The sequence below is a fragment of the Branchiostoma belcheri genome, unplaced genomic scaffold (assembly GCF_001625305.1).
Source record: "Branchiostoma belcheri isolate BF01 breed outbred unplaced genomic scaffold, Haploidv18h27 scaffold60, whole genome shotgun sequence".
In the NCBI taxonomy this organism is placed as follows: domain Eukaryota; kingdom Metazoa; phylum Chordata; class Leptocardii; order Amphioxiformes; family Branchiostomatidae; genus Branchiostoma; species Branchiostoma belcheri.
This window is the reverse complement of record NW_017804243.1, coordinates 250,461-276,088: the sequence shown is the minus strand read 5'-3', so window position 1 is coordinate 276,088 and position 25,628 is coordinate 250,461. Positions and strand designations below refer to the sequence as shown.

The following is a 25,628-nucleotide window of genomic DNA, read 5'->3' as shown; positions in this document are numbered from 1 at the left end:
AAAGAATGTGTATTGTATATTTTTTGTTGCTGCGTAGGTGCCATAATATATACACGTGTACAATGTATTTGTACTGGTAGTTCAGGTTTAAATAAAAGTTTGTCAAAAGTTTGTTGGTTGGCATATCCTTTCCATCTAATGGTATTGATATCATAATTTCGCCAGCAGCTCTAAATAGTTATTGCAAAAACCAAGGAATAAAATTGGTGCGACGTAACCATGGTAACAGGCGTAACCCAACAGCCCAGATTTGCGTGCACCGGAAGTTGCGTCCACAGAAACCGCCTCCATGCGGTTCGCATACGATTTGCACCCCGATCACCGGAAGTTGCGTACATGCCCCTGGAAGCGCCCCTTGCGGCGGGGATGCGCACCTGCAGGTGTAAACAGACCGTGTCTGACCGTGCGCGGGATCGGCAAGGGGACAAACTCAAACAAAGGCCTTCCGTCTCACAACAACAACATCTTCGCAGCCCCCAAGACTTCTTGGAGAAAGACACCCAGGTCACCGTCTTGGAAGGAAAGCCACCCACCTTACGTGAGTACTTAAAACTGTTTTATATAACGTGTCTACAGACCGTTTTGGCCCGAGGTTCCGTCTGAGGTTAGCCTGGGTGCCAGGCTGCTCCAAGGGCCTACACAGGCCAGCTCCTCGGCTTCAGGGGCAACATGCCCCCAAGGAAATTTTATCACAACCCTAGAGTCTGGATGCTGGCTAACTCGGGGTAGGGACAGAAGTTCGATAAGCTTCTCCAGAAGTGTATAGCTAAGAAGGGTAGCATAGCGGCCTAGCGCCATGGGTCTGGAATCGAGGCTAGTGTACGCGCAGGAAGCTAGCCAGGGCAGCCCGTTTATTGAATGAAGATGTGTCAGTCAGTCAGTCTTGGCTTGTGTTGTTGCCAGCCAAAACACTTCAAGGCTTTGTCTGAGGAACAACTTGTAGTCAGAGGCCCCAACCTGCACCAACAATGTTGAAACCTACTCTCCAAGCAGAGGTTGATGGTGGAAGATCGTTTGCTTTTTGTATATGGCCTTTTTTTTTGTGTCTCCACCACCACTTGGGTGGGGAAATGGTTACAGACTGGCCAATTTGACACTGTCTTAGTTACCCCAACAAAAGATCTGCTTGGAGATTAGTTGAAACCATTCATGAACCAGCCAGGGAGCCAAGTAAACTGTTTACAAACTAAAGTATGCGTGTCTTTGGCTCAACTCCGTCGGAATCCGAAAGCAGCGATCTACAAGCAGATGTTGTGAGGCTACCGGCGCATGTTTCTGTTACAATCTACCTTCCTAAGGAAACAACCAGATATATTTTGCCTTTAACTTTTAGCTTGAATGAATGAACGGTTTATTTCAGTTGACATCTCGCAGCCATTTGGCTGAATTACGTACAACTTACAAAAATCATTTACATGTCTCTAACTGAATCACATCAAAATTTAAAGTGTTACAAATTACACAAAAATAAAGTAAAATAGTAGTCTCTACCAGACTAACTACGCTGGCTATATATATAGGAGAATATTTGTCAGGGGAGTTTGGCCGCCTTGTAGGTTTGACTGGCCGCGTAGGAAAAGAAACTACCTCCCTGCGGCCGGACTCCCTTGGCCAATTTTACTCCCTTTTTTGCCGAATTCTACGATCCCGTATTCGCGTAGAAAGGCCCGGTGGAGGCTAGTAAAGTAGAATGGCTGATGAAAAGCGGAAGGACGGTTTGTTTAGCATCCTGGTCAGCAGTTTTTAAACCCAAGGATGTGCCTGGTGAGTGTCTATCGGGCCGATCTGATGCACACACGCGCCAGGGCCGGCTGCTGACATCCGCTGATAGGTCCTGATCTAGCCTGGGTGCCAGACGCTAGCGTTCATAAAGCGATAGATTTTTTTTGTGTCCGCTACTGTATCCGCCGCCCAACCCCAGGCTGCCCCAAACCCAATATCTTTCACGCTAGCGCGAGGAGATAATTAGAGCCAGTGTGCAAATCAGGGTCGGCGGGGCGTGTGCCTTTCCCGGGCCGAGGAATTATCGCCGACTCGCGGTAGGGGATGGCACCCAGGCTAGTCCTGATCCGGAGATACCATCGCTGCTGAGCAACATGCGCGACAAGTGGCACTGTTGTCTCCAGAACTGTGATTTATCCAGAACCATGCTCAGGCAGCATAGTTCACACAATTCCAGAACCGTTCCTATCTATAGTTCACTGCCTGAACGGCTTAATCTCCCAGCAGATCCTAGGGTGGCAAAAGACAGTATCGAATTGGCCAGGCAGTATCCATTGGCCAGAGAGGGTCCAATACGATACCTAAGGGTGCCTCTCTAGACTCTGGCCAATACCGCCTGGCCAGCTTGACATTGTCTTTTGCCACCCTAGGATCTGCTTGGAGATTACCCAGAACCGTGCTCTATCCAGAAACAATGCTCAGATAGCATAGTTCACAAGTATCCAGAACCGTGCCTGGAGCAAATCTAAGTTCCTGTACTCGCTATTGATATAGAAGAAGAACCATTGAAGTGAAGGTTAAAGAAGTTTAAAAGGTTAACCAGCAAGTAGTATGCAAGCAAATGGATCGCGTGCCGGAAACAAAGAAACGACACATTTGCCCCTTCGGCTGCCTGGCGTAAAAAAAAGGATTTTACTAAAGAAAGACTGACAAAAACGCCCGAAAACACGCCAAAAATAAGCCGAAACCGTACAATTTGCCAGGCAGTTACAATTTGCTATCTAGCTGGCTTTAAAAAAATTACCAGTACAAAAAGAAAGCCTGATAAAACGCATAAATCACGTCAAAAATAAGACGAATCCTGAACCTCTACTATATGATAGTAGAGGGGCACCACATTTTTTCGCAGGAATTTGCAGTTATCTGAGATCAACTAAAAGTATTTATTTATTAGAACCGACGCTGAACCGTCGACATCTAGCCCCCACCCGGCCTTTCTACGGGAATACGGATCGTAGAATTCGGCACTGAAAAAAAAAGTAAAATTGGCCAAGGGAGTCCGGCCGCGGGGAGGTAGTTTCTTTAACTGCCCGGCCCATTCAAACCTACAAGGCGGCCAAACTCCCCTGGCAATTATTCTCCTATATTAATATAACCAGCGTAGTTTATAGTCTGGTAGAGTCTAGTCGACACCAAGGTCTTTTGACAGAACTATTGCAGTTCAGGGACGGACCACTAATACCGGTTTTCGGCGGCTCCTTGGACTGATTACGTTCAAGTCACGCGCCAAGGCCAAAGCCACATCCTCTTCGCCTTGAACAAGGTCATGGCCAGCTTAACCTCGAACCCAGGCCTCTTGGGAGAGGCTGTTATCGTCAAGTCTGCACCAGACTCCTTTGCAGGCTGAATAAGTAGTAGAATAAATACATGTAGTAGAAGTCGTGCAGGCAAGTTGGACCCTCTTTGGCCGACTATTAAACTCCACTTAGCTTGGTCAGCTACTGTACATTCCGTTTAGGCCTTTTTACCTTCGCCAATAAGGTTATGTTTTCGTTGGCGTTCGTGTGTGTGTGTGTGTGTGTGTGTGTGTGTGTGTGTGTGTGTGTGTGTGTGTGTGTGTGTGTGTGTGTGTGTGTGTGTCTGTGTGTGTGTGTGTGTGTGTGTGTGTGTGTGTGTGTGTGTGCATGTGTGTGTGTGTCTGTGTGTGTGTGTGTGTGAACACGATAACTCGAGAAGACTTAAATGGCTTGTCTTGATATTTGGTAGGTGGGTAGATCTTGGTGAGACCTCAAAATGATTAGATGTTGGACCCCCTAGCGGCTTGTTATGGAGCTGCAGCTGAACTTCCGGTTTTGATATCTCGTGATCTGGGCAGGCTAGGATCACGAAATTTGGATGGTAGTTAGCGCTTGGGCAAGGAAAGAAATGGCCTGAGTTTGGGCCCCCTAGCAGCTTGTTTTACTATTTATTTAGCCTGCAAAAGAGTCTGGTGGAGACTATCTATCGTCCATTTCGTCACACGCTGTCTACATACCGACCAGCGGGTGTACTGTTACCTCACTTGACCTCTCGCTACTTTTCAGCACTCTTCAAGCAGAGGTTGCTGGGAAAGATTGTGACCCTTCTCTGATCCTCTGAGCACGTGCACCGTTTACTTTCTGACAGCCGGCCACAATTAGCCATGGCGCCCTTTTGGATTCTGTCTTGTCTATTGGATACGACTTGCTTTGCCATCGCATCGTATCCAATAATAGGCAAGATCTGCTTGGAAACGAACTTTGAGTTAAATTGTGACATAAGGACGGGACAACTCAACACGTCGGTTGAGCCGAGACCTTCGGTCCTGTTGCCGGCGGCACTTTGACTTTAGAGAAGCCGAGTGCCTTTTGGTTTCTGTAGCCGATACTCACTGTACATGTGTGCTATCTCTACTCTCTGGTTCTTATTAGTGGAGAGAAGAAATCTAGGGACAAACCTTGGTGGATCTGGGGGAAGATTACTTGTGTATTTCTGCTGAAGGGCAAAAGCTGCAAAACTTTGAACATTTTGGGCAGCAAGGGAATGTGTTGTCCCACAAAAAACGAAAGAAAAAAACAGAGAGGACAAAAAGACAGAAAAAGAAAGTAAGATATATACATACATCAAATTACGAAGCTACGTGCACTCTGATATTATTTGCAGTAAAATCACGTAAATTTTCTTCAGAAAAATAAGCGAATCCGGTAAAACGTTCGTGTGTGCCGTGGCGGATACTGTTAAAAAATAAACAACTTTCGTCTGAATTTTCCGGTGGTAAAACTTTCTTTCGTCTAAATTTTCTCTTGTTCTCGCCGACACAATCTTTGTACTTTCCCTTCGGCGGGTTTCAGACTCTCCCAATTTGCAGGGACGGTGACTTCTTAGCCCCCACCAGGCCTTTCTACGGGAATACGGATCGTAGAATTCGGCAAAAAAAGAGAGCAAAATTGGCCAAGGGAGTCCGGCCGCGAGGAGGTAGTTTCTTTCCCTCCGAACTGCGCGGCCAGTCAAACCTACAAGGCGGCCAAACTCCCCAGGCCAGCGTAGTTAGTCTGGTAGAGACTAGGACCTTCCCCTGGCCTTCCGCGGATTCAGACTCTGCCAATTTGCAGGGCCGGTGACTCCTGTTCAAGCGGGACGTTTGATTGAAGTTCCGTCACCGCACAGGGACAAGCGTTTCCGCTCTGTCTGGGGTTTGGGCCGCGGAAACCTGCTTCTGTGGAAAACAGCGTCAACTTATTTAGCTTACTCTCCAAGCAGAGGTTTGGGTTTTGTGGGTATTTTGTAGCGTGTTTTTATGCTTTTTTTATCAGGGTTTCTCTTTTGCACTGAATTTTTTTGGTGGGAACAAAATTCAGTGCAAAAAACGAGAAACCGCGATAAAAAAAGCCTTAAAAACACGCTAAAAACACCCCCAAAACCCAAACCTCTGCTTGGAGAGTAATTTAGCTGTCATGCACGTAACCATGTATTTTTGCGTGGGGGGGGGGGTCTTCCCACTGTCTGAGAGACCAGTGAGAGTTTCCTAGGGGGTCTGGAGACATCTTCTAGAAAATTTTGAAAATTGAACCTTTTGAAAAGGGCATTTCCTGCGTTTTCGTGAGGATTTCAAAGGAAAAATCAGAGATAAGTTCTTTTTTTTTTCAATAACAAAATACCCAGCTTTTCGAGGATTTTAACCTCGCTTGTGATACAAATCAGCTAGTCCACCTTTTTAAGAAAAATCTCGGACCTTAAGATAAAAATTGGACCTTTCGACGAAGGTTGTAGCATGTCTCAACTACCGGACTTGTTTTCAAAACAACATCACGAAGTAGGTTCATAAATCTTCACTCGCCAAAATAAAGACTACTTAGTACTTGTTTCCTTTCCCTGCCAGAACCCGAATAAAGACCATCGTTGTTTGTTGAAGAAAACACTTTTCTCTCTTGCTTGTTCCTGTCAAACAGCCAGACCGGAAGCGATCGTCTGTGCAAAGTCTGAGCACCTGCCAACTTCCGGTTGTTTGGCGTCGTTAAAACGTTTTAAGAGGCCCTCTAAACAAACGTACATTGTATACTACTCTCCAAGCAGAGGTTGTGGGGGAATTATCGTTACCTTTTTATATATGGCCGTTTTTTTTGTCGGTGGCTAATGGATACTGCCTGGCCAATTTGATACTGTCTTTTTGCCACCGAGAGGGATCTGCTTGGAGATAAATTGTATACAACCTTACAGTAAGGCCACAGCAAGTAAATTTTTGGGGTAACATCCTCCGCAGACGGCCAAATCTATTAAATGGGAGAGCGCGAAGAAACATGATGGACAAAGAAAAGATTGCAAGTTACCAACTTCGAAAAAATTTGAAACACTTGCTTTGCTTTTGAGAAAGTTTAGAATCGTCGTTGTATGCCCATATACCTAGCGTCGGCGTTCTTTGTTTTCTGTATGCTCGACTGGAAGCATGGGTCAAGCAATTGGTAAAAAAAAAAGTGTAAAAGAGTGTATTACCACATGGTTCCGCTAGATGACGCCCATAGATTGAAGATATTTGAACTGGTGAACACATCACCCAATCTGGTACACAGTACGATACATTCCATGAATTATTGTCATGTCCAACTACCATATCTGCTTACGTAGGCCAATTTCTGTACACTTTATTCCATAAGCGAGAACATATCATCAATGCATGACTATATGGTAACTCTAATACTGTTTAGATAGTAGTTTGTAGTAAGTAAAGTTTTGTAGTATTGTTGTATTACTACCATACATTGTACCTTGTACGATTGTTGAGCAATAAAGTTCATTCAATCTTTCTGGTCTGAGATACTGACTCTTGCGTTGTTGTTATTTTCTTCAGAAGAACTACACAACTTCCAGCAGGTGTCATCTAGGAAATAAAGGCTCGAAATGACGTTGTGGAGATTTGTCTGCGTCATCGTTGCCATGGCGACGGCGACCTGGGACAGATGCCACGCGCAGGACCCGGATGATGACACCATGGGCGCGTTTGAACGCATTCTCAAGGTCAACAAGGAAGGTCAGGAATTTTGAACTTTTTTGTGATGTTGTGAGACAGAATGCGTCTCCACGGAGTAGCTATTTCTTGTAGTGTGTTTCGTTAAAAATATTCGTCAAAAATAATAAGTGTGTTTGTGTCTTTATTCACTGTTAGATTTCAGGAAGGCATTACGTTGGTTTTATAAGCCGATTCACGGTTCGACCTGCGCATTCGCGAGGTCAAACGTGAAGGTGAAAACTGATGGTTGATCGCTGATATGTAAGGCCACACCGACTTAATTTTATCGATGCCATCCTCTGAAAAAGGTTATAGGGCTAGTTAACCTTTTCCTTCCTTTTCCCGTTGAATATATTGATCAATAGTTTTTGTCTTCTTTTGTCCAGCCGAGACCCTGAGCCCTGAACTCGGCGAGGCTCCGTTCGAGGGAGACATCGCTCTGCAGTCGTGGCTACCTGCTGTTAGCCTATTGCCCAGTCGTATCCTGTAGCTGTATTACTTTTCCCCCTTCCTATTTGAGTAGGGCAGCGACTCGGAGAGCCGGTCCCGAACCAAGATAGACTGGACGTCGTTGGTATGACCAATAGAATCATCTGAACGTTTGTACTATTTCTGTTACTAACGTTATATTATGTATTGTTTCTGTGCAGGGAGCGTTGAAAACCGCCATTGGCGATATGCCGCCCTGGATAAATAAATAAAATGAAATTAAATGAACGTGTCCTGTCCCTGTCCAGCGGAGACCCTGAGCCCTGAACTCGGCGAGGCGCCGTTTGAGGGAGACATCGCCCTGCAGTCCTGGCAGCGTCAGGCGATTCAGGCACAGCTACAGAACCAGCGGGCGGGGGACGAAGCCGCGCTGGCTGTTGCCGCTCTGGCGACGCTCCGCTGGCCCAAGGGCGTCATACCTTACACCATCGACTGCAGCCTGGGTATGCCAGGAACCTCTTACCCTGGGTGCCAGACAAGAGGGCCTGCAAGGGGGGGGGGGTCCCCGACAGCGCTCTACGCTGAATTCGGAAACCTCTCGATTACGCTTTACGATAAATTCCAAGTGGCCACAACGCATAATTTACGTAGAATTAAAACGGCGAATTACGCTCTACGGAAAATGCGAAGAGCGGTCCCTCTACGCTCTACGTAGAATTAAAACGGCCGATTACGCTCTACGGAAAAGGGCTTGCGGGCCCCCAGCCAAGTTTACGGGCCGCTAGCCGTTTCCTTCGGTAGCCAGAAGCCCCTCGCCCGCAGACCTAAATTTCCGCTACGGGGGAGTTGAGCCCGTGGGGAGGTTTCGGCCCAGCCAAACTCCCCCCGGGCTAGACTCTCCCGAAGCGGTAATTTACACCAACGGGCGAGGGGCTCTTGCGGCCCAGAAAACGAGTTCTGGCTTCCAGGGTATGAACCTCTAGCCTCTACCAGGCTTTGGGAGACGGCCGGAAAGAGTAGAAATTGGCCAAATAGAGAGATAACATTCCAGGGGAGAACACCCGGGTGTACTCTCTAGCGGACCAACTTCCCCGGCATGTTATCTGTCTATGCGGCCAATTTCTACTCTTTCCAGCCGCTTCAGAAGCCTAGTAGAGGCTAGTAAGTCACCACAACTAACCCTCAACCTTCTCTCTGTTGCCTAGCCCCGTAAGTTACCAATATAAATCTGGTACCAAAGGGCTACTTCAGCAGTGAGAAGGTTAACCAAAAGGCCACTTAAATTTGAGCCTTTAACTCTGATCTCCTACCAGATGTTTGGATGGCAAAATCGTAACAAAACCGGCAGGCCGTATCCACCGCACTTGTCAAACGATTTTGACTGAAACATCTGCATGGAGGTTATTTAAACCTATCAGTATCACCATAATGGTGTATTGGGTAACAATGAAAAATGAGCACGAGGGCAAAGATAACTGCACGACTCCGCTTTTTTTAAAATGAAAACTAACAGCCTGAATGTTAATGGCTGTCATATATCTCTGCACGATAAAAATGCCACAGTTAAATCAATTTTGAGCACCTCTATGACACTCATTCCAACTCCTAATACCAAACCGCAACCCTCAAATTCCCGTAAACAGGATCCTGTTCCATCACGCCACAAGGTCATTGACATGGGATAAATTCCTGACCCACAAAGTCACGGACTTAAGATTCCAGGAACAGGTTCATGCCCTCTCGGTTATTGACCTGAGATTCCCGGAACAGGTTCCTGTCCCGTCATGCCCTCTCGGTCATTGACCTGAGATTCCCGGAACAGGTTCCTTTCCTGCACGTCCTCTCGGTCATTGACCTGAGATTCCCGGAACAGGTTCCTTTCCTGCACGTCCTCTCGGTCATTGACCTGAGATTCCCGGAACAGGTGTCTGTCCGATCGGTCATTGACCAGAGATTCCCGTCCACTCACGTGCACGTCCTCTCGGTCATTGACCTGAGATTCCCGGAACAGGTTCCTGTTCCCACACGCCCTCTCGGTCATTGACCTGAGATTCCCGGAACAGGTTCCTGTCCCGTCACGCCCTCTCGGTCATTGACCTGAGATTCCCGGAACAGGTTCCTTTCCTGCACGCCCTCTCGGTCATTGACCTGAGATTCCCGGAACGGGCTTCGGCTCTTTCGGGTCGCCAGGTCAATGACCTCGAATTCCCGGAACAGGTCCCTGTCGGCATCCGCACTCTCGCACGGGCAGGGCAGCCGTCCCACCTCACGTGGCCGGACTCTCCATGCGGTGGCCAAAAGGCGTCATTCCATATACCATAGACTGCAGTCTGCGTGAGTATAAATACCCTGGAAGCCAGAACTCGTTTTCCGGGCCGCAAGAGCCCTTCGCCCGCTGGTGTAAATTACCGCTACTGGGGAGTCTAGCCCGGGGGAGTTTGGCTGGCCGTAAAGGGCCGGACATAACCACTCGGGCTCAACTCCCCCGTAGCGGTAACTTAGATAGGCGGGCGAAGGGCTCTTGGCTGCCGAAGGAAAACGGCTAACGGCCCGATACTAGTTAGGTATCCAGGGTAGAGTATATATGGGTAGCCCAAGCAAGCGATGTCTGGGCCCCATATTAAATCAAAGAAAAATTTTAAAACTAAATTAAATTTTTAATGCAGAGATATATATAGTTTTCATTAACACTGACGTTTTTTGATTCACTAATAACATTTTGTGGATATACCACTTCAAACGGCCACGTTTAAAATGATTATCACTGAAAGGATAAGGTTAACTGATGAATAAGCTCCGCGTATCTCCATGTCCCCCGCATGTATGGCACTGATGTTCCTACCTGTAAACTGTTTGTAAAGACAGAAAAACACTAGTCTCCACCAGACTAAAAACGCGGGTTCAAAAACTGTAGAATTTAGCCAAAAAGGGAAAATAATTGGCCGGGGGAGTTATGCCATTGTTTGACTCTCCTGGCCAAGTATATCCAGTTTGTGCCGAATTCTGCGATCCGCACCTAGCCTCCTTTCTAGATCTTTCTATGGGAATACGGATCGCAGCATTAGGCAAAAAGGAGACTAAAATTGGCCAGGTCCGTGGAAGGTTGATTCTTTACCTCCGAAGGCCATTCAAACCCCAAGGCGGTCAAACTCCCCTGGCAAATATTCTCCTATGTATAGCTAGCGTAGTTAGTCTGGTAGAGACTAGTCCGTACCCCGTAGGAATGCCTGATGGAGGCTAGAGAAACACTGATTTTGGACGTTTTCTGCCCGTCCTGTTGAAGAGAACATCCCTGCCGCCCTGACCGCCATCCGGACCGCCATGAGGCAGTGGGAGGACCGGACCTGCATCCGATTCGTCAAGAGGACGACAGAGAAGGACTACCTCGACTTCTACAGGCACAAATAGTACGTAACAAACAAACAAACAAATAAAGTATATATACACACAAGAGGGACTACCTGGACTTCTACAGACACAAATAGTAAGTAACAAAAAAACAAAAACGTGAACAAACAGATACACTTAAACAAACATAATGGACTACCTGGACTTCTACAGGCACAAATAGTAAGTAACAGACAAACAAACAAACAAACAAACACGTAAACAAATTATTACACACACATTGACAAACATAACGGACTACCTGGACTTCTACAGGCACAAATAGTGCGTAACAAACAAACAAACAAACAAACAAACAAACACGTAAAGAAAACACTAAACAAACATACACATAAACACACATACGTACACACACAGAGACACAAACACACACGCGCGCGCACATACACGCACATGCAGGCACACACACACACACACACATTTAAACAAACAAGCATTACGGACTACCTGGCCTTCTACAGGCACAAATAGTGAGTAACAAACAAACAAACAAACACGCAAACAACACACACACACACACTTAACAAACAAGCTACCAGGACCTCTGCCGGCAAAAAATAGTGCGTAACAAACAAAAACGAAAAGAAACTTTACGAAATACACGTTAACGAACATACAAACATAGCGTACTACGTGGCTTTCTTCAGGCACAAATAGTGAAAAACAAGCAAATTTATACGTAAACACAATCAGTGAACGCATAGACCTCACTTAGCCTGTCTTTCACTTTCCACTGTGCTGTTGGAAGGAATGGAAGATCGATAAACACCGATAATTTGGTATTACCTTGTGTTCCCCAGCTGCCAGGGCCGGATCGGCGGTCGACAGAGGCTGTCGGTCGGTAACGGCTGCGAGTTCAAACAAACAAATAAACAAACAAACAAACAAACACATAACACATCTTAATTTGGTCTATCAGATACTTTTGACCCAGTGTAGACGTCACACTTCAAAGAAACCACGTGACAAGCCTCATTGGGTCAGTCTACTGAGGAAGACCACAGTGACTGGTCGAAAGCTCTAGGTGAGAGAACTTTTTGTGTTGGACGAAAAGTTTTAACTTTAAACATCTGAATTTGGTACTACCTTGTTTTTCCCCAGCTGCCAGTGCCCTGTGGGCCGGATTGGCGGTCGGCAGAGGCTGTCGGTCGGTAACGGCTGCGAGTTTAAACAAACAAACAAACAAACACGTAAACACAGAACATCTTAATTTGATATTACTTTAATTGTTTTCCTCTAGCTGCCAGTGCCCGGTGGGCAGGATCGGCGGTCGGCAGCGGCTGTCGGTCGGGAACGGCTGTGAGTTCAAACAAATAAAAAAAACCAACAGACAAACAAACAAACACGTGAACACAGAATAACTTAATTTGGTATTACCTTGTCTTTCCTCCAGTTGCCAGTGTCCGGTGGGTCGGATCGGCGGTCGGCAGAGGCTGTCGGTCGGTAACGGCTGCGAGTTCACCCACGTCATGATACACGAGATCGGGCACGCCATCGGCTTCTGGCACGAGCAGTCCCGCCCGGACAGGGACAACTGGGTGGAAGTCCTCTGGGACAACATCGAACCAGGTTCGTGTTATTCAAAGACCAAATATAATCCATAATATCATCATATTGGTGTCAGTCATGCTCTCAGTATCATAGGTCCCTGTCCCGCTCTTAGCCAATCATAGGTCCCAGTTTTGCTCTCAGTAGCCAATCATAGGCCTGCTCTTAGTAGCCAATCATAGGTTCCAATTCTAGCCTTCTCTTGGCCAGGACTGTGACAACTGGGTGGAGGTCCTCTGGGACAACCAGGTGCGCCAGTCCTGCTCTTAGCCAATCATAGGTCCCAGTCCTGCTCTCAATAGCCAATCATAGGCCTCAGTCCTGCTCTTGGCCAATCATAGGTCTTGTCCTGCCATCGGCTTCTGGCACGAGCAGTCCCACCCCGACAGGGACAATTGGGTGGAAGTCCTCTGGGACAACATAGAACCAGGTGCGCCAGTCCTGTTCTTAGCCAATCATAGGTCCTAGTCCTGTTCTTAGCCAATCGTAGGTCCCGCCACGCTATAGGCTTCTGGCACGAGCAGTCCCGCCCCGACAGGGACAACTGGGTGGAGGTGCTCTGGGACAACATTGAGCCATGCAGGTTCGTGTCACGTAAAAGTCTAAATATCATCCATATTTGAGGTAGTCCTAACCTGCTCTTAGCCAAACATAGGACCCAATTCGGCAGGGAAGTCATATACTCCCAGTGGCAGTGCTGTTCTTAACATGCTAATCATAGTTCCCAGTTCTTAACAAATCATGGGTTCCAGTCCTGGTCTCAGTAGCCAATCATAGGTCCCAGGCCTGCTCTCAGTAGCCAATCATAGGTCCCAGGCCTGCTCTCAGTAGCCAATCATAGGTCCCAGGCCTGCTCTCAGTAGCCAATCATAGGTCCCAGTCCTGGTCTCAGTAGCCAATCATAGGTCCCAGTCCTGGTCTCAGTAGCCAATCATAGGCCCAGTGCTAGCCTGCTCTTAGCCAATCATAGGTCCCAGTCTTGCTCTCAGTAGCCAATCATAGGTGCTGATTCGAAAGGGACAACCGGTTGGAAGTGGTCTGGGACAACGTTGAATCAGATTCCTTTATATACTGCATAACCCAATGCAATGCTTCAACTCAGTTGTTTCTCAGTCTTAACCAGATCTCGTTTTCCCTAGATCTTCATACTGCCTTTGACAAGTACGGTAAGGCTGAGATCGACTCGCTGGGAGTGGAGTATGACTACGGCTCCATAATGCACTACCCGTTCAACGCCTTCCCGCGCTCGCCCGGCCTGGAGACGCTGCGGGCGCTGCAGACGGTCCACCAGCAGCCCTACCGCCAGCTCAGCGAGAAGGACGTGCTGCAGGTCCAGCTCATGTACGACTACTGCAGGGGTGAGTACAGAGGTCAAGGGTGAAAGTTTAAAGTTCGTGTACAGCTACGTAGAGGTACAGAGGTCAAAGTTGAAGAGTTCAAAGTTCATTTACAGCTACGGTAGAGTTGTGGAGGTCAAAGTTGAAGAGTTCAAAGTTCATGTACATAGTCTGTGTACATAGCCATGTACAAGTTCAGCGGTCAAAGTTGAAAAGTTCAAAAGTAAAGTTCAAAGTTTCCTTTATGGTACTTACAGTTCAGAGTGCAAAAAGTTTTTTGATCATCTGAAAAATTCGACAAGTTACGGTCACGCATCAGGACTGCAGGCCAGTTCAAAGAGTTCGAAGTTCACTTGTGATGGAGGCCAAAGAGTACAAGCTTTTGATAGCTAACTTAGGGAAAACAAAGGTGGTGCATTGCAATGATGTGTCCTCCCAACTAAGCAGCAAAGAATTGTCACATCTTTATGGTACCATTTCAGATCGCACCGATTCAGACCTCCCGCCCGACGCCAATGGTAAGTACAACATTTCAGACCTTTTCTACTTCCCAGTTTTTGTTACTAACGGGGTTTCCCAACACTTCAAACGGCCACAAGAAATATTGTATATTGTAAATAACTTGTGGCAATGTGGCAGCATATATTTTTGTGGTCGCTTGTTACTTCTGCGAAGAAAGTTGCATTCATTCATTCATTCATCACCAGCTCCAGTCTGTGACGACCTGGACGCGTCCTGTCCCGACTGGGCGGAGGCGGGCGAGTGTGAGAACAACATCAACTGGATGCTGTACCACTGCAAACACAGTTGCAATACATGTGGTAAGGACTCTCCTTCTGTTTTTGTTTGTCTGTCTGTCGGTCTCTCTCTCTGTCTCTCTTAGCTATCTCTGCCTGTCTGTCTCTCCCTCAGTCTGTCTCTCTCTGTCTCTCTCTGTCTCTGCCAGTCTGTCTGCCTGTCTGTCTCTCATTCTTACTGTACCACTGCAAACACAGCTGTACGTGTAATACATGTGGTATGGACTCTGTCTCTCTCTCTCTCTCTCTCACTCACTGACTCACTGACTCCCTCTGTGTGTGTGTGTTTGTGTGTATGTCTGTGTGTGTGTGTGTGTGTGTGTGCATGTGTCTGTTTGTGTGTGTGTGTGCATGTGTCTGTTTGTGTGTGTGTGTCTGACCTGTGGCACTGTGCGTGTTTATTACAGACGGCCCATGTGAGGACAGTGAGAGCAGGTGCCCCCAGTGGGCCCGGGAGGGAGAGTGCGTGGACAACGCGGAGTACATGTTGCTCAACTGCCGCAAGAGCTGCCGGACCTGCCGCGAACCCGGGCAGCAAGCACGTGGGTCACCTCAGTTTTACATCTTGTATTCGTAGATTGTAGTGGCATTGAGTGACCGAGTGATTAGACCAGAGGACACGGTATCGAGAGGTTGCAGGTTCGATCCCTGGCATCACTTAGAGGTTGTGTCAATATGCCAATTGTTGTTGGTTTTTTTTTGGGGGGGGGGATCATGTAGGGATATACAAATTTATCTATAAACAATATACTCTAAGAATTGTAACCTTATCTTAAAGGCTTAGGCTATATTTCCAAACTTGGGCTTTTTGCGTGAATAAAAACTAAACAATTCATATCAAGAATATACACAAGTAGTAGTGCTCGTGATAGTTTTTTTTACACCTTTTTTGTGTTTTGTTGTTTTTTGTATCATACTTTTTCGTTCCCGCAAACTGCCTGGCCACGCCTCGAATGGGAATTGTGACCTTAGCATTACCGGTTAGATGTGAAAGAAACTGGCAACCCTCCCCTCTCCCCAGACTCCCCGCCGGCGGCAGAGGGACTCCTGATGCGCCCGTTCGGCCCAGACAACCTACCGGAGGAGGCCCGCCCGCCCCAGAGAGGAGAGACGAACGAGAACAATGTGGCGGAGCTGCTGGGAGGACCCGTCGTGGACAGGGAGAAAAAATGTGAGTAACGCTTAATCTTATCGATATCATTGGTTTATTTTAAACACAATACTCTAACAGCACAATAATAGTCAGCACACAATGTCATCACTTCGCAGCCATAATTAGGATGAATTATGTGATTTAAAGCGCTTAACAATGATGAACAATAACTAAATAAAATCTTGGACGTCCCTCAACGTGTCATACAACAGTCAAGTAATCTCCAAGCAGATTCTGTGGGGCAAGCGGAGTCTGCATTGGCCGCCTGCATCCTCCGTCCTCCTGTAGCCATTGCCCCACTAGGTTATTACAGGAGGCCAATGGATACAGGCGGCCAATATAGACTCCCCTTGCCCCACAAAATCTGCTTCGGGATTAAGTAATGCTCTTGTCGGCCTCTTGGTCTGCAAGGTTTCTGGCCTAGGCATCCTAAAAGTGTGAAGTTTGACATCGATTTATGTCAATTTATAAGTGTGCAAAATGTTTTAACGTCTTTGATAAAAAAACAACTCTTGCGAATTCCATTAATAGAAAGAAAAGGTAGATTTTGGATTGATTTAGCAAACTTGCATAAATTATGCTAATTTCTTCTCGTTCCCAGGGCTGCGACCATATATGGTGACCAGGAACGCCTGCATCCGGGGTCGCAATCAGCTGGGCACGTTCCGGGACCAGAGCTTGCGGCTCTGCGTCAGGAGGTGTAACGATGACGTCAGGTGCGTAACCATGACGACAGGTACGTAACCATGACGACAGGTGCGTAACCATAGTGACGACAGGTGCATATCCCTGACGACAGGTGTGTAAACATTATGATGTAACTATGACAACAGTTGCGTAACCATGACGACAGGTGCGTTACCATGACGACAGGTGCGTAACCATGACGACAGGTGCGTAACGATGACGACAGGTGCGTAACCATGGTGACTACAGGTGCGTACCCAAATGACGAAGGATGAGTAATCATGACCACAGGTGTATAACTATAACGACAACGCCTGACACTTGTGGACAAGCACTCACTACAAATAGCTAGACGATTTTTACCGACGATTACGCTAAATTGAGACATGGATAACTTATTTCCCGTCGTAAAGACTGCAAACCTTTCTAGTACCCTACATACATGTAACATGTTGGCGTCCTGTTAGCCTTTTGGGTCTCCTGGACAGTTCAAGTGTAGCCTGGTGTTCAGCCTTGTTAGCTTTATATTTAGTCCGCTACCCAAGATCCGCTCCCCGCCTGCTGAAATCGTTTGAATGGTAATTAACAGCGCCTAGTCTTGTTGGCGGGGAGCGGACCAGGCTAGTTCAGGTGCCCATCCGACAGGTGTGTTGCCGTTTTTCAGGTGCCTGTCGTTTGACTACATCCCGACGTATCGGAGCTGTTACCTGTCTCTGGACAACCGGGAGTCCGCCCCGCACGACTTCGACGGCTGCACGGAGGAGTACCGCCGCATCACCAACTACTACGAGAAGAGAAGCAGCGTCATCCGGGGCAGGGACGGCAACAGCAACAGCAACACACCGGAACACGAACCGGAACCAGAGGGTGGGTATTGAGCGCTGATCTCCAAGCAGATCTTTTGGTGGCTGCGAAGACAGTATCACACTAATATTGGTCTGGCAGTATCCATTTGAAAAAGATCACCTAAAACATGCCAAAGCAACAACAGGCCGGAACACGAACCGGAACCAGAGGGTGGGTTAGTCCTTCCCGCACCAGGTGGTGCATATAGGCCGGCGCCCATTCCCGTTTCAATAGCCCTTGGGCCACACAGTTATGCAATTACTACAGCAGGGGGCTAGTCCACTGGTAGCAGTTTGTGTTCAACTACCATACGGTGGCCTGTGAGTGCTAATCTCCAAGCAGATCTTTTGGTGGCTGCGAAGACAGTATCAATTTGGCCAGGTCCATGGCCCAAACTGAGAACATTCTTGGGGCAGTCATTGCTGTCTTGTTACGGGAAAGAGTGTCTTACATCCTGGTCGGCAGTTGGTCGATCTGTCACAAGTGGCTTACAAATTCTACATCACAAATGTGTTTGACTGCGCCGTAAGGGAGGCCTTCTTGGGTGGGTACCGTCAATGCACTCTTGATGGTGGCGGATACCTGTTAAGTTAGATTCTCTGAGGGGCATTTAACGTTGACATTACCAACCCACAACGTTAATCAAGCAGATTCGGTGGGGCAAGGGGACTTTTTATGTTGGCCGCCTGTATCCATTTGCCGCCTGTATCCAACGTTCACGAACGTTGGATATAGGCGGCCAACATAAAAAAAGTACCATGCACCACCGAATCTGCCTGGAGATTACCACAACGTATCACGTCTCCTACAATGTTTCTGTGGCCTTACTTTTGTTCGTGTTCGTACTACAGTACCTGACGGCTACGGCGTGATCAGGAACACCTGTCTGAAGGGGCGGAACCAGCTGGGCAGTTTCTACGAGACGCTGGAAAACTGCGCCTCCCTGTGTTCTGCTGACATCAGGTGCAGTACCGCCATTGCTCACAAGGGGGCCCTGATATTAGATGACACTGTACTGTAATCCAGGTTGTAATCACACTGTCACAGTGTAAAGGTTTGGGGTTGCAATCTTGTTCTGCAAAAGGTAACGTTACGGTTTTGTCAAACAGCAAAGTCGCATGACGACAAACAACGAAAATGCCCGCGCCATAACCCTTGCGTTTTCACGCTTTAGTCTTTGTAACACGAATTTTACCCAGAACCATGCTTAGGTCGGGTCCTGGATAGTCCACACGTATCCGATCCAGAGCCATGCCAGAGTTAAATCTACATTCTTGGATGCGCATAGACTACTACGTAGCTATAGAACCGTGCCTGGACTTAGCCCTACCCCATTCAGGCACAGAAGGTAGCCTCCGTAGCAGGCTTATAAAACTGGGGGTTTAGTGGTCTTCGGCTGTTTTCTGTTAAAAACGGGGGTAATTCAACCAGGCCGGCTATGTTGCCTATATGCAATCAGAAAATAGCACATAAAAGCTCCCAAAGACCATAAAGACCCCCAAAACCCCCAGTTTTGGGCATACTATGGAGTCTACACAGAAGGCGGGTTCTGGATACGGTAGAGGCAGTAAGGACCCCTCCCCTCAAGCATGTCTAGGTGGACAGCAGAATAGACCCCTTTCCAAATAATGGCAGTCCTCGATGTAACTAGGCTACGTTTCCATCCGTTGCAGATGTAAGTCGTTTGACTACGTGTTGAGCCACCAGAGCTGCCACCTGTCCACGGACGACCGCATGTCGGCGGGAGAGGACGCGCTGTGCTCGCCGGAGTACAGCAGAATCACCAACTACTACGAGAAGAGACCCGACGGTGAGTTATAATAGCCTCTACCAGGCTTGGGGAGGCGGCTGGAAGGAGTAGAAATCGGCCAAATAGAGGGATAAGCATGGGTACTCTGTACTCCAAGGGTGCGGCGAACTGTTCTCTCAACGGACAAACTCCCTTGGCATGCTTATCCCTCTATTTGGCCGATTTCTACTCTTTCCAGCCGTCTCCCCAAGCCTGGTAGAGGCTAGGTGAGTTAGTCTCCACCAGACTTCTTTTGCGGGGTGAATAAATCGTAGAAATCGTCCTAAAAAGGGTATTAATTGGCCAGAGAAGGTAGCCGGCCAGAGAAGCTCCGGCGGGGAAATGGAAATGTAAAAAATTAATTAATGCTTATCATAAAGCCATACATGTGTGTAGCCTTTGTGAGAAAGTTCCCACTCTTTCCGTATGTTCTTTCTAACCCTCTGTAATTTTGCCACATTGTAACTGTTTCCAAATGCAACGGTACCAACCTTTTTGTTGTTGTTGTTTTGTTCTTGCCATGGTGACGAACAGCACCCGATATCGGCGACTTCCTGCACATCAAGGAGGCGTGCATTTTGGGAAGGAACCAGCTGGGGTCCTTCTATGACGAGACCTTAGAGCAGTGCCAGGGGCGGTGCGGAAACGACTACAGGTGGGTGGAGGGGGCACGATATTGACTTCCAGTGACCTTTAACCCATGAAAATCACTACAGTGGGGTTGTGTGGCGCAATGGCAGCGTGCACGACTCGGAATCAAGAGGTCCAGGGTTCGAGTCCTGACATGCCATCGATCTTGTGCCCTTGGCAAAGGCAGTTTACACGACTTTCCCCACTAGACTCAAGTGAAAATGAGTATTGTCTGTCCAGTATTCGTTTCTATGTGCGGGACACAACACCGGCAACAGCTGCCTGTGTTCCGCGTGTATTGCATTGTTGCAATTTCAATAAAATCAAATGAAATGACTACAGGTGGGTTCGGCATGAAAGTTCATCTGAGTTGATAAATTACATTTATTTATGAAAAATTTGAACTGTTCTCCAACTCATAAATTTGACTCACCGGAATTTTCGACTGAATCACTCAGTCGAAATCTTGGGGGTTCGAATCTTGGATACCGAACAGTATTACTTCAAGAGAGGCATAAAAGAGGCCATATACATCAGGGCACTTCAACCTTCGCTCAACTGGGACGGGGGGGGGGCGATATCGACTTCAGACAACCTTTGACCCTTTGCTGACGTCACACGTGGGAAAAATCACGTGTCCACAGCATTTGGGTCAGATAGCTGAGGAAGACTGACTGATTCAGTTGAAAATTCCGGTGAGTCAAATTTATGAGTTGGAGAACAGTTTAAATTTTTCATAATACAGGTGGGTTCGTAAAACCGTAAGGGGGGCACGATATTGACTTCCAGTGACCTTTAACCCATGAAAATCACTACAGTGGGGTGGTGTGGCGCAATGGCAGCGTGCACGACTCGGAATCAAGAGGTCCAGGGTTCAAGTCATGACATGCCATCGATCTTGTGCCCTTGGGAAAGGCACTTTACACGACTTTCCCCACTAGACTCAAGTGAAAATGAGTACTGTCTGTCCTGTATTGACTCGTTTCTATGTGTGGGACACAACACCAGCAACAGCTGCCGCTGTTCTGCGTGTATTGCATTGTTGCAATTTCAATAAAATCAAAATCAAATCAAAAATCACTACAGGTGGGTTCGGAAAACTGTAAGGGGGGCACGATACCGACTTCCATGGACCTTAGGCTGGTTTGTCAGACTGTAGGGCACCATACAGACTGTAGGGGGCGATACAGACTACCAGGCACCCTCGATCCACGTAAAGGACAACACATACGTTTGTCAGACTGTAGGGGGTTCATGCAGACTCCCAGGCACATTTGACCCACAACTGACGTTATCTTCCCAGCAGCTGCTCCAGTGTCAGTTTATTTCAGAAGGCAGAGATATGGACTTAGATATTCATAAAAAGAGCTTTTTGTCTTGTATAAAAGGCCCAGAGCGCCTAGTATTTACTAAAATAGCACCTTTCATTAATTATAATGTTAATATCTTCACAGAAGGCAAACATTGTTTTTGCTCAGTTTCTTCTTCGGTTCCAAATGCATAAGGTCAATGATCTGGACCAGACATCTGTCACCATGGTAACTGGTGCTGTGGTGTTGGGTAGAATTATGTAGTTTTCATATTGTTTTCTTTGTTATGATGGAGTGTTTGTTTTTCTGCCCGCTAGTTGCCGGTCGTTTGACTACGTGAGCTCGTACCGTTCGTGCCACCTGTCCACTGACAACCGGCTCACGGCCCGAGCGGCGTTCGACTCCTGCCCGTCTTGGCTACGTCTGCAGACCGACTACTACGAGAAGGTCATAGAACGTGAGTACTTATAACCGACTTGGAAATAACAGTTACTCAAGCAACTGGATAGATTTTGAGATCGGTCAGACGTTTCAAGTAGCAAGTTCTACCTTTCGCTGGTGACTGAACAAGATATTTGTAGCCTACAGGCATTTGTAAAAATAAGGGGATAGCTTAATCTCAATCCAAGCAGATCCTAGGGTGGCAAAAGACAGTATCAAATTGGCCAGGCAGTGTCCATTCGCAACAGAGGGTCCATACACCACCCATACCAACCCACCTTGGGTGGCGTATGAGCCCTCTCTGGCAAATGGATACTGCCTGGCCAATTTGATACTGTATTTTGCCACCCTAGGATCTGCTTGGAGATTAGGGGTAGCTGTACGTGCTCGCATGGATTACGAAACAAACACTGGTCACTCGAAAGTCAGGTGTAATATTGCTTTGTAATGTATCAGCTGAATGTGCTGCCTAGTGCTCAACTTGTATTGCCGTTGCAATTTGAATAAAAAAAGAAAGAAGGAAGGAAAGAGAGAAGAAAGAAAGAAAAAGAAAGAAAGAAAGAAAGAGAAAGAAAGAAAGAAAAAGGTCAGACTCCTGCTGATGCCGTGTTCTCCCTATCTCCACAGCACCTCCCACAACACGGCCTCCCCCCACTACAACAACCACCAGGAGGACCACCACATGGCGCCCTCCCACCCGCACCACCACCAAATCTCCGCTGCCGGGTAAGCCAATTTATCCGATAGACACGTCCTTTCTTTTGCTTGAGTTTGTATGACTTTGTAAGGTTCGAAAATTGGAAAACTAAAAAGAAAATTATAAAGAAAAAGAAATGTTTGGGTATATTGACATGATTTTGGTTGCCAAGAATGTGTGAAGTCATTGTGTAATAGTGGAGTAAGTTTGACCCGCAGTTTAGTAGGCTAGACTGTGTGAAAGTACTAGGTAAATATACGGCATGTTGTTGTCCTTGTTTAACATCTAACATCTCGCTAGTCGTGGTCTCTTGGTGCTGGTTTGCGCTTGGTTCACTGTTCAGAGTCAACTTGTCTCTCTAGGTATGTAACTCTTGGTGCCTTATGCATTTCCTTTGCAAATATTACCTTTATGGTTTGTCATTTTTCCTGAAACGTACAGAGTCGTGCCGCACGCCGCTGGGCCTGGGTAAGGAGAGTGGGTACCACCTGCCCGACGCCGCCTTCTCAGCCTCCTCCACCCTCAGTCTGTCCGCCTGGAGCGCCGGGCCCGAGAACGCACGCCTGCACCAGGAGGACGACTACGACAGGTAACAGGTCATGGGTCATCAAGGGGGTCAGGTAACAGGTCATAGGTCACTTGATGTTCAAGTAACGGGTCATAGGTCACCCAGTCAAAGTCTTCAGAAAAAAAAGGATCAGTACTAGTACTCTTTAAGTACCCTCTAGGCAATGAAAAGAATGTGCCCACGATCGAATACAAATTATTTTCCTGACAAAAGTTAGGTGTAAAATAAAAAGATTTCCTGGGAACTAATGTCTTGTGACGTCACAGTGAACACGTATGAGGCGCAGTAAATATCGGATGGACAACACTTTTACTTTTTCCGTCTCGGTTGCTAGGAAACGGGTGGGGTCATGGTGCGCGAGCAGCAGCGACTACGGGGAGTTCCTGCAGGTGGACCTGGGACGTACCAAACGGATCACGGGGGTGGCCACGCAGGGACGGCACAAACAGTTCGAGCACGTCAAGTCGTACAAGCTGGCCTACAGTCACGACTCCAGGACGTGGTACGACTACATGGAGGGCGGACATCCTAAGGTAAGGGCACTGTCACATACGTTGTACAAGTGTCGTACTAGGGTCGTACATGTGTCGTGCGATCACAAAATTCGACTCCAATGGAGAACATACCAAAATTCTAGTGTCTAAGACCACAACCTCTAGCAAATATAACATTAATTCGTGATTACCATGACTCTTTGCTGCCATATATTCCGACCCACTCAACCCAAACGACGCCACATTATGCACTTTACTTCTTACAGGTAGCCCCTCCCTCCCATACCCTACCAACTGCCGTATCTTTGATATTGTGTTCAACTATATATCCACCACTCTGGAAGATTTGACCAATCTCAATAATGTTATGCTATAGGTATTGGTGCGCCAGCCACTTTCATTTTATGTTTATGTTATACTTTATGTCATCTTTATGTTTACATTTGTATTATGTTTTATGAGCAGCGGATTTACATAAGCACAACAAGTGCTTCCTATCCAATGCTCAAAAATCCATGTGAATAAAATAAAAAAATAAATGTATTCCAGGTGTTCGATGGGAACTGTGATCACCTGACCGCAGTGACCAATCACGTGCGAGAGCCTCTGACGGCGCGGTTCCTGAGGTTCGTGGTTCAGCAGAACGTGTGGCCGTGTCTGAGGGTGGAGGTGTACGGCTGCGAGGCAGACAGACCCACGGCAGGTAAGTTATAGTCTCTGAGTGTGGCCGTGTCTGAGGGTGGAGGTGTACGGCTGTGAGGCAGACAGACCCACGGCAGGTGAGTTATAGTCTCTGAGGTTCGTAGTTCAGAAGAACGTGTGGCCGTGCCTGAGGGTGGAGGTGTACGGCTGCGAGGCAGACAGACCCACGGCAGGTGAGTTCGAACGTATTCTGATTGATGATCACTCTAATCCATTACCGTGCTACATTGTATCTTGTTTTATGCCTGAGTTGATTAGGATATCAGCAGGCACTGTCCTGGGTAGTCTCCGAAACAGTGCTTATACAGCAGTTATATGCCTAGTAAATGGGTTAATGTTATGATGAGGCACGGTTCTGGATAGGCTCTATTGTATCCAGAACCGTTGCCTATCTATGCTTGAATGAGCCTGCATGACTTTGATGCCTGTTGGCCGTGTCTGAGGGTGGAGGTGTACGGCTGCGAGGCAGACAGACCCACAGCAGGTGAGTTGTATCTAAGGCCACACCAATTTAATTTGTTGGTTCTCGGATTTTTCCATGGGTAAGGATCAGGCACTGTCCTATAGCCTGGGTGCCATTCGATTTGTAATTTTTTTTTCGGGGTTTCCGTTACAAATCGGATGGCTCCCAGGCTAGCACTGTTCTGGATAATTCCCGAAACAGTGCCTATATAGGAGTTCAGGAAGTTCTATGCCCGAATGGGTTAATGTTATGATGAGGCACGGTTCTGGATAGTCTCTATTGTATCCAGAACTGCGGCTATCTATGCCTTGATGAAAGTTTGTATACCTTTGATGCCTAAACGTTAATGGGAAAATCTTCATAGAGCATAAGAGTTAAGTTCTACTCAAACCTTTTCTTTCAGGAGGCAATTACCCTAGCAACGATGGTAGGCGTGTCCCCGAAACCACGTATCCTAGCAACGGTGACCATGGTTACGACGACGACTACGACATTTACGATGACGACAACATCGAAGCGCGAATCCCTTGAGTGGAAAGAATTCATTTTGCCTCAGATTTTCTAGTCTCTACCAGACGTTTTTGCTTGCTAAAAACAGTAAAATATCCCCAATGGGGGTAAATGAATTTACCAATTTGAAAGGAGTTCGCCGGTCAATGTAGTGTTGGCTAGTCTCTAAAATCCAAACGTAAGTTTTCAAACAGGAGGATCCGTTGCATTGTCTCTGGTAATGTCTTGCATGTCTAGTGCACAACAACTCTGTTTCCGGCGACCTCCTACGCTATCTTTTGATCTACATTTGGTCATCTTTTTTTGTGCAAGCAAAGAAGTCCGGTGGACGCTACAAGTTTCTTACCGGAGGTGCTGTTTGCGTGTATAAAAGATCTGCTGGTCAGGCCGTTATTTGTTTGAAATGAAAACCATGAAGTTAAGTTAATCAATTCTCTGATTTTGATACAAATTGTACACCCATGATTCCATAGGTACGTATTTAGTATGGTTGACTTTTACGGTATTTTCGGTATAACAGCATGGTAATGTTATGTCAACGTAAACACTGTAAATCACACTCGTCTTTGTTTCTTTACTGCCTTATCTTTTATTTTGTTATTTTAACTACTACGTAGTTATGTCTCAGATAAGAGCGACAAATATATCCGTGAATGGTTGTCTAACAGCAATACATGTCTAGTGAGTTTGATAACTTGAGTACATAATTAATGACTGCCGGTGATGGAAATGTTTTTAGAAATTAAAGACAACTACGCAAATATACAAAAGTAACGCCCTCCTTTCTCAGCACTGGAACACCAGAGTTGAAGTGGTACTCAGCCCAGAGCTGAGACTTTCTCAGCACTGGAATTC

General features: G+C 47.0%; 2 protein-coding genes across 2 annotated transcripts; both read left to right on the top strand.

Annotated features, from left to right (window-relative positions):
• The first annotated feature begins 372 nt into the window (after window positions 1–372).
• Window positions 373–15,662, top strand: LOC109482697 (zinc metalloproteinase nas-6-like). Its single transcript, XM_019785516.1, has 11 exons — window positions 373–538; window positions 6,806–6,985; window positions 7,702–7,896; window positions 9,611–9,727; window positions 10,677–10,800; window positions 12,195–12,370; window positions 13,489–13,707; window positions 14,169–14,204; window positions 14,394–14,507; window positions 14,891–15,025; window positions 15,505–15,662. Exons 2-11 carry the CDS (start codon window positions 6,856–6,858, stop codon window positions 15,660–15,662), a joined length of 1,404 nt encoding a protein of 467 aa, XP_019641075.1. The 5' UTR covers window positions 373–538; window positions 6,806–6,855.
• A 581-nt stretch (window positions 15,663–16,243) lies between these two features.
• LOC109482696 lies at window positions 16,244–25,309 on the top strand. The gene is made up of 11 exons (XM_019785515.1): window positions 16,244–16,352; window positions 16,988–17,190; window positions 18,021–18,132; window positions 18,843–18,979; window positions 19,493–19,613; window positions 21,216–21,355; window positions 21,967–22,065; window positions 22,478–22,625; window positions 22,939–23,137; window positions 23,648–23,801; window positions 24,667–25,309. Exons 1-11 carry the CDS (start codon window positions 16,252–16,254, stop codon window positions 24,792–24,794), a joined length of 1,542 nt encoding a protein of 513 aa, XP_019641074.1. The 5' UTR covers window positions 16,244–16,251; the 3' UTR covers window positions 24,795–25,309.
• Window positions 25,310–25,628: the final 319 nt, after the last annotated feature.

What these genes read in the sequence shown, in the direction of transcription:
- LOC109482696 (XM_019785515.1), top strand. Translation starts at nt 16,252, where the DNA reads ATGGTGACCAGGAACGCCTGCATCCGGGGTCGCAATCAGCTGGGCACG. An exon ending in CACCAAATCTCCGCTGCCGG is followed by an intron (nt 22,066 to 22,477) that starts GTAAGCCAATTT and finishes TGAAACGTACAG; the next exon opens with AGTCGTGCCGCACGCCGCTG. An exon ending in TGGAGGGCGGACATCCTAAG is followed by an intron (nt 23,138 to 23,647) that starts GTAAGGGCACTG and finishes AATGTATTCCAG; the next exon opens with GTGTTCGATGGGAACTGTGA.
- LOC109482697 (XM_019785516.1), top strand. Translation starts at nt 6,856, where the DNA reads ATGACGTTGTGGAGATTTGTCTGCGTCATCGTTGCCATGGCGACGGCG. An exon ending in TACCATAGACTGCAGTCTGC is followed by an intron (nt 9,728 to 10,676) that starts GTGAGTATAAAT and finishes GTCCTGTTGAAG; the next exon opens with AGAACATCCCTGCCGCCCTG. An exon ending in CATGTACGACTACTGCAGGG is followed by an intron (nt 13,708 to 14,168) that starts GTGAGTACAGAG and finishes GTACCATTTCAG; the next exon opens with ATCGCACCGATTCAGACCTC.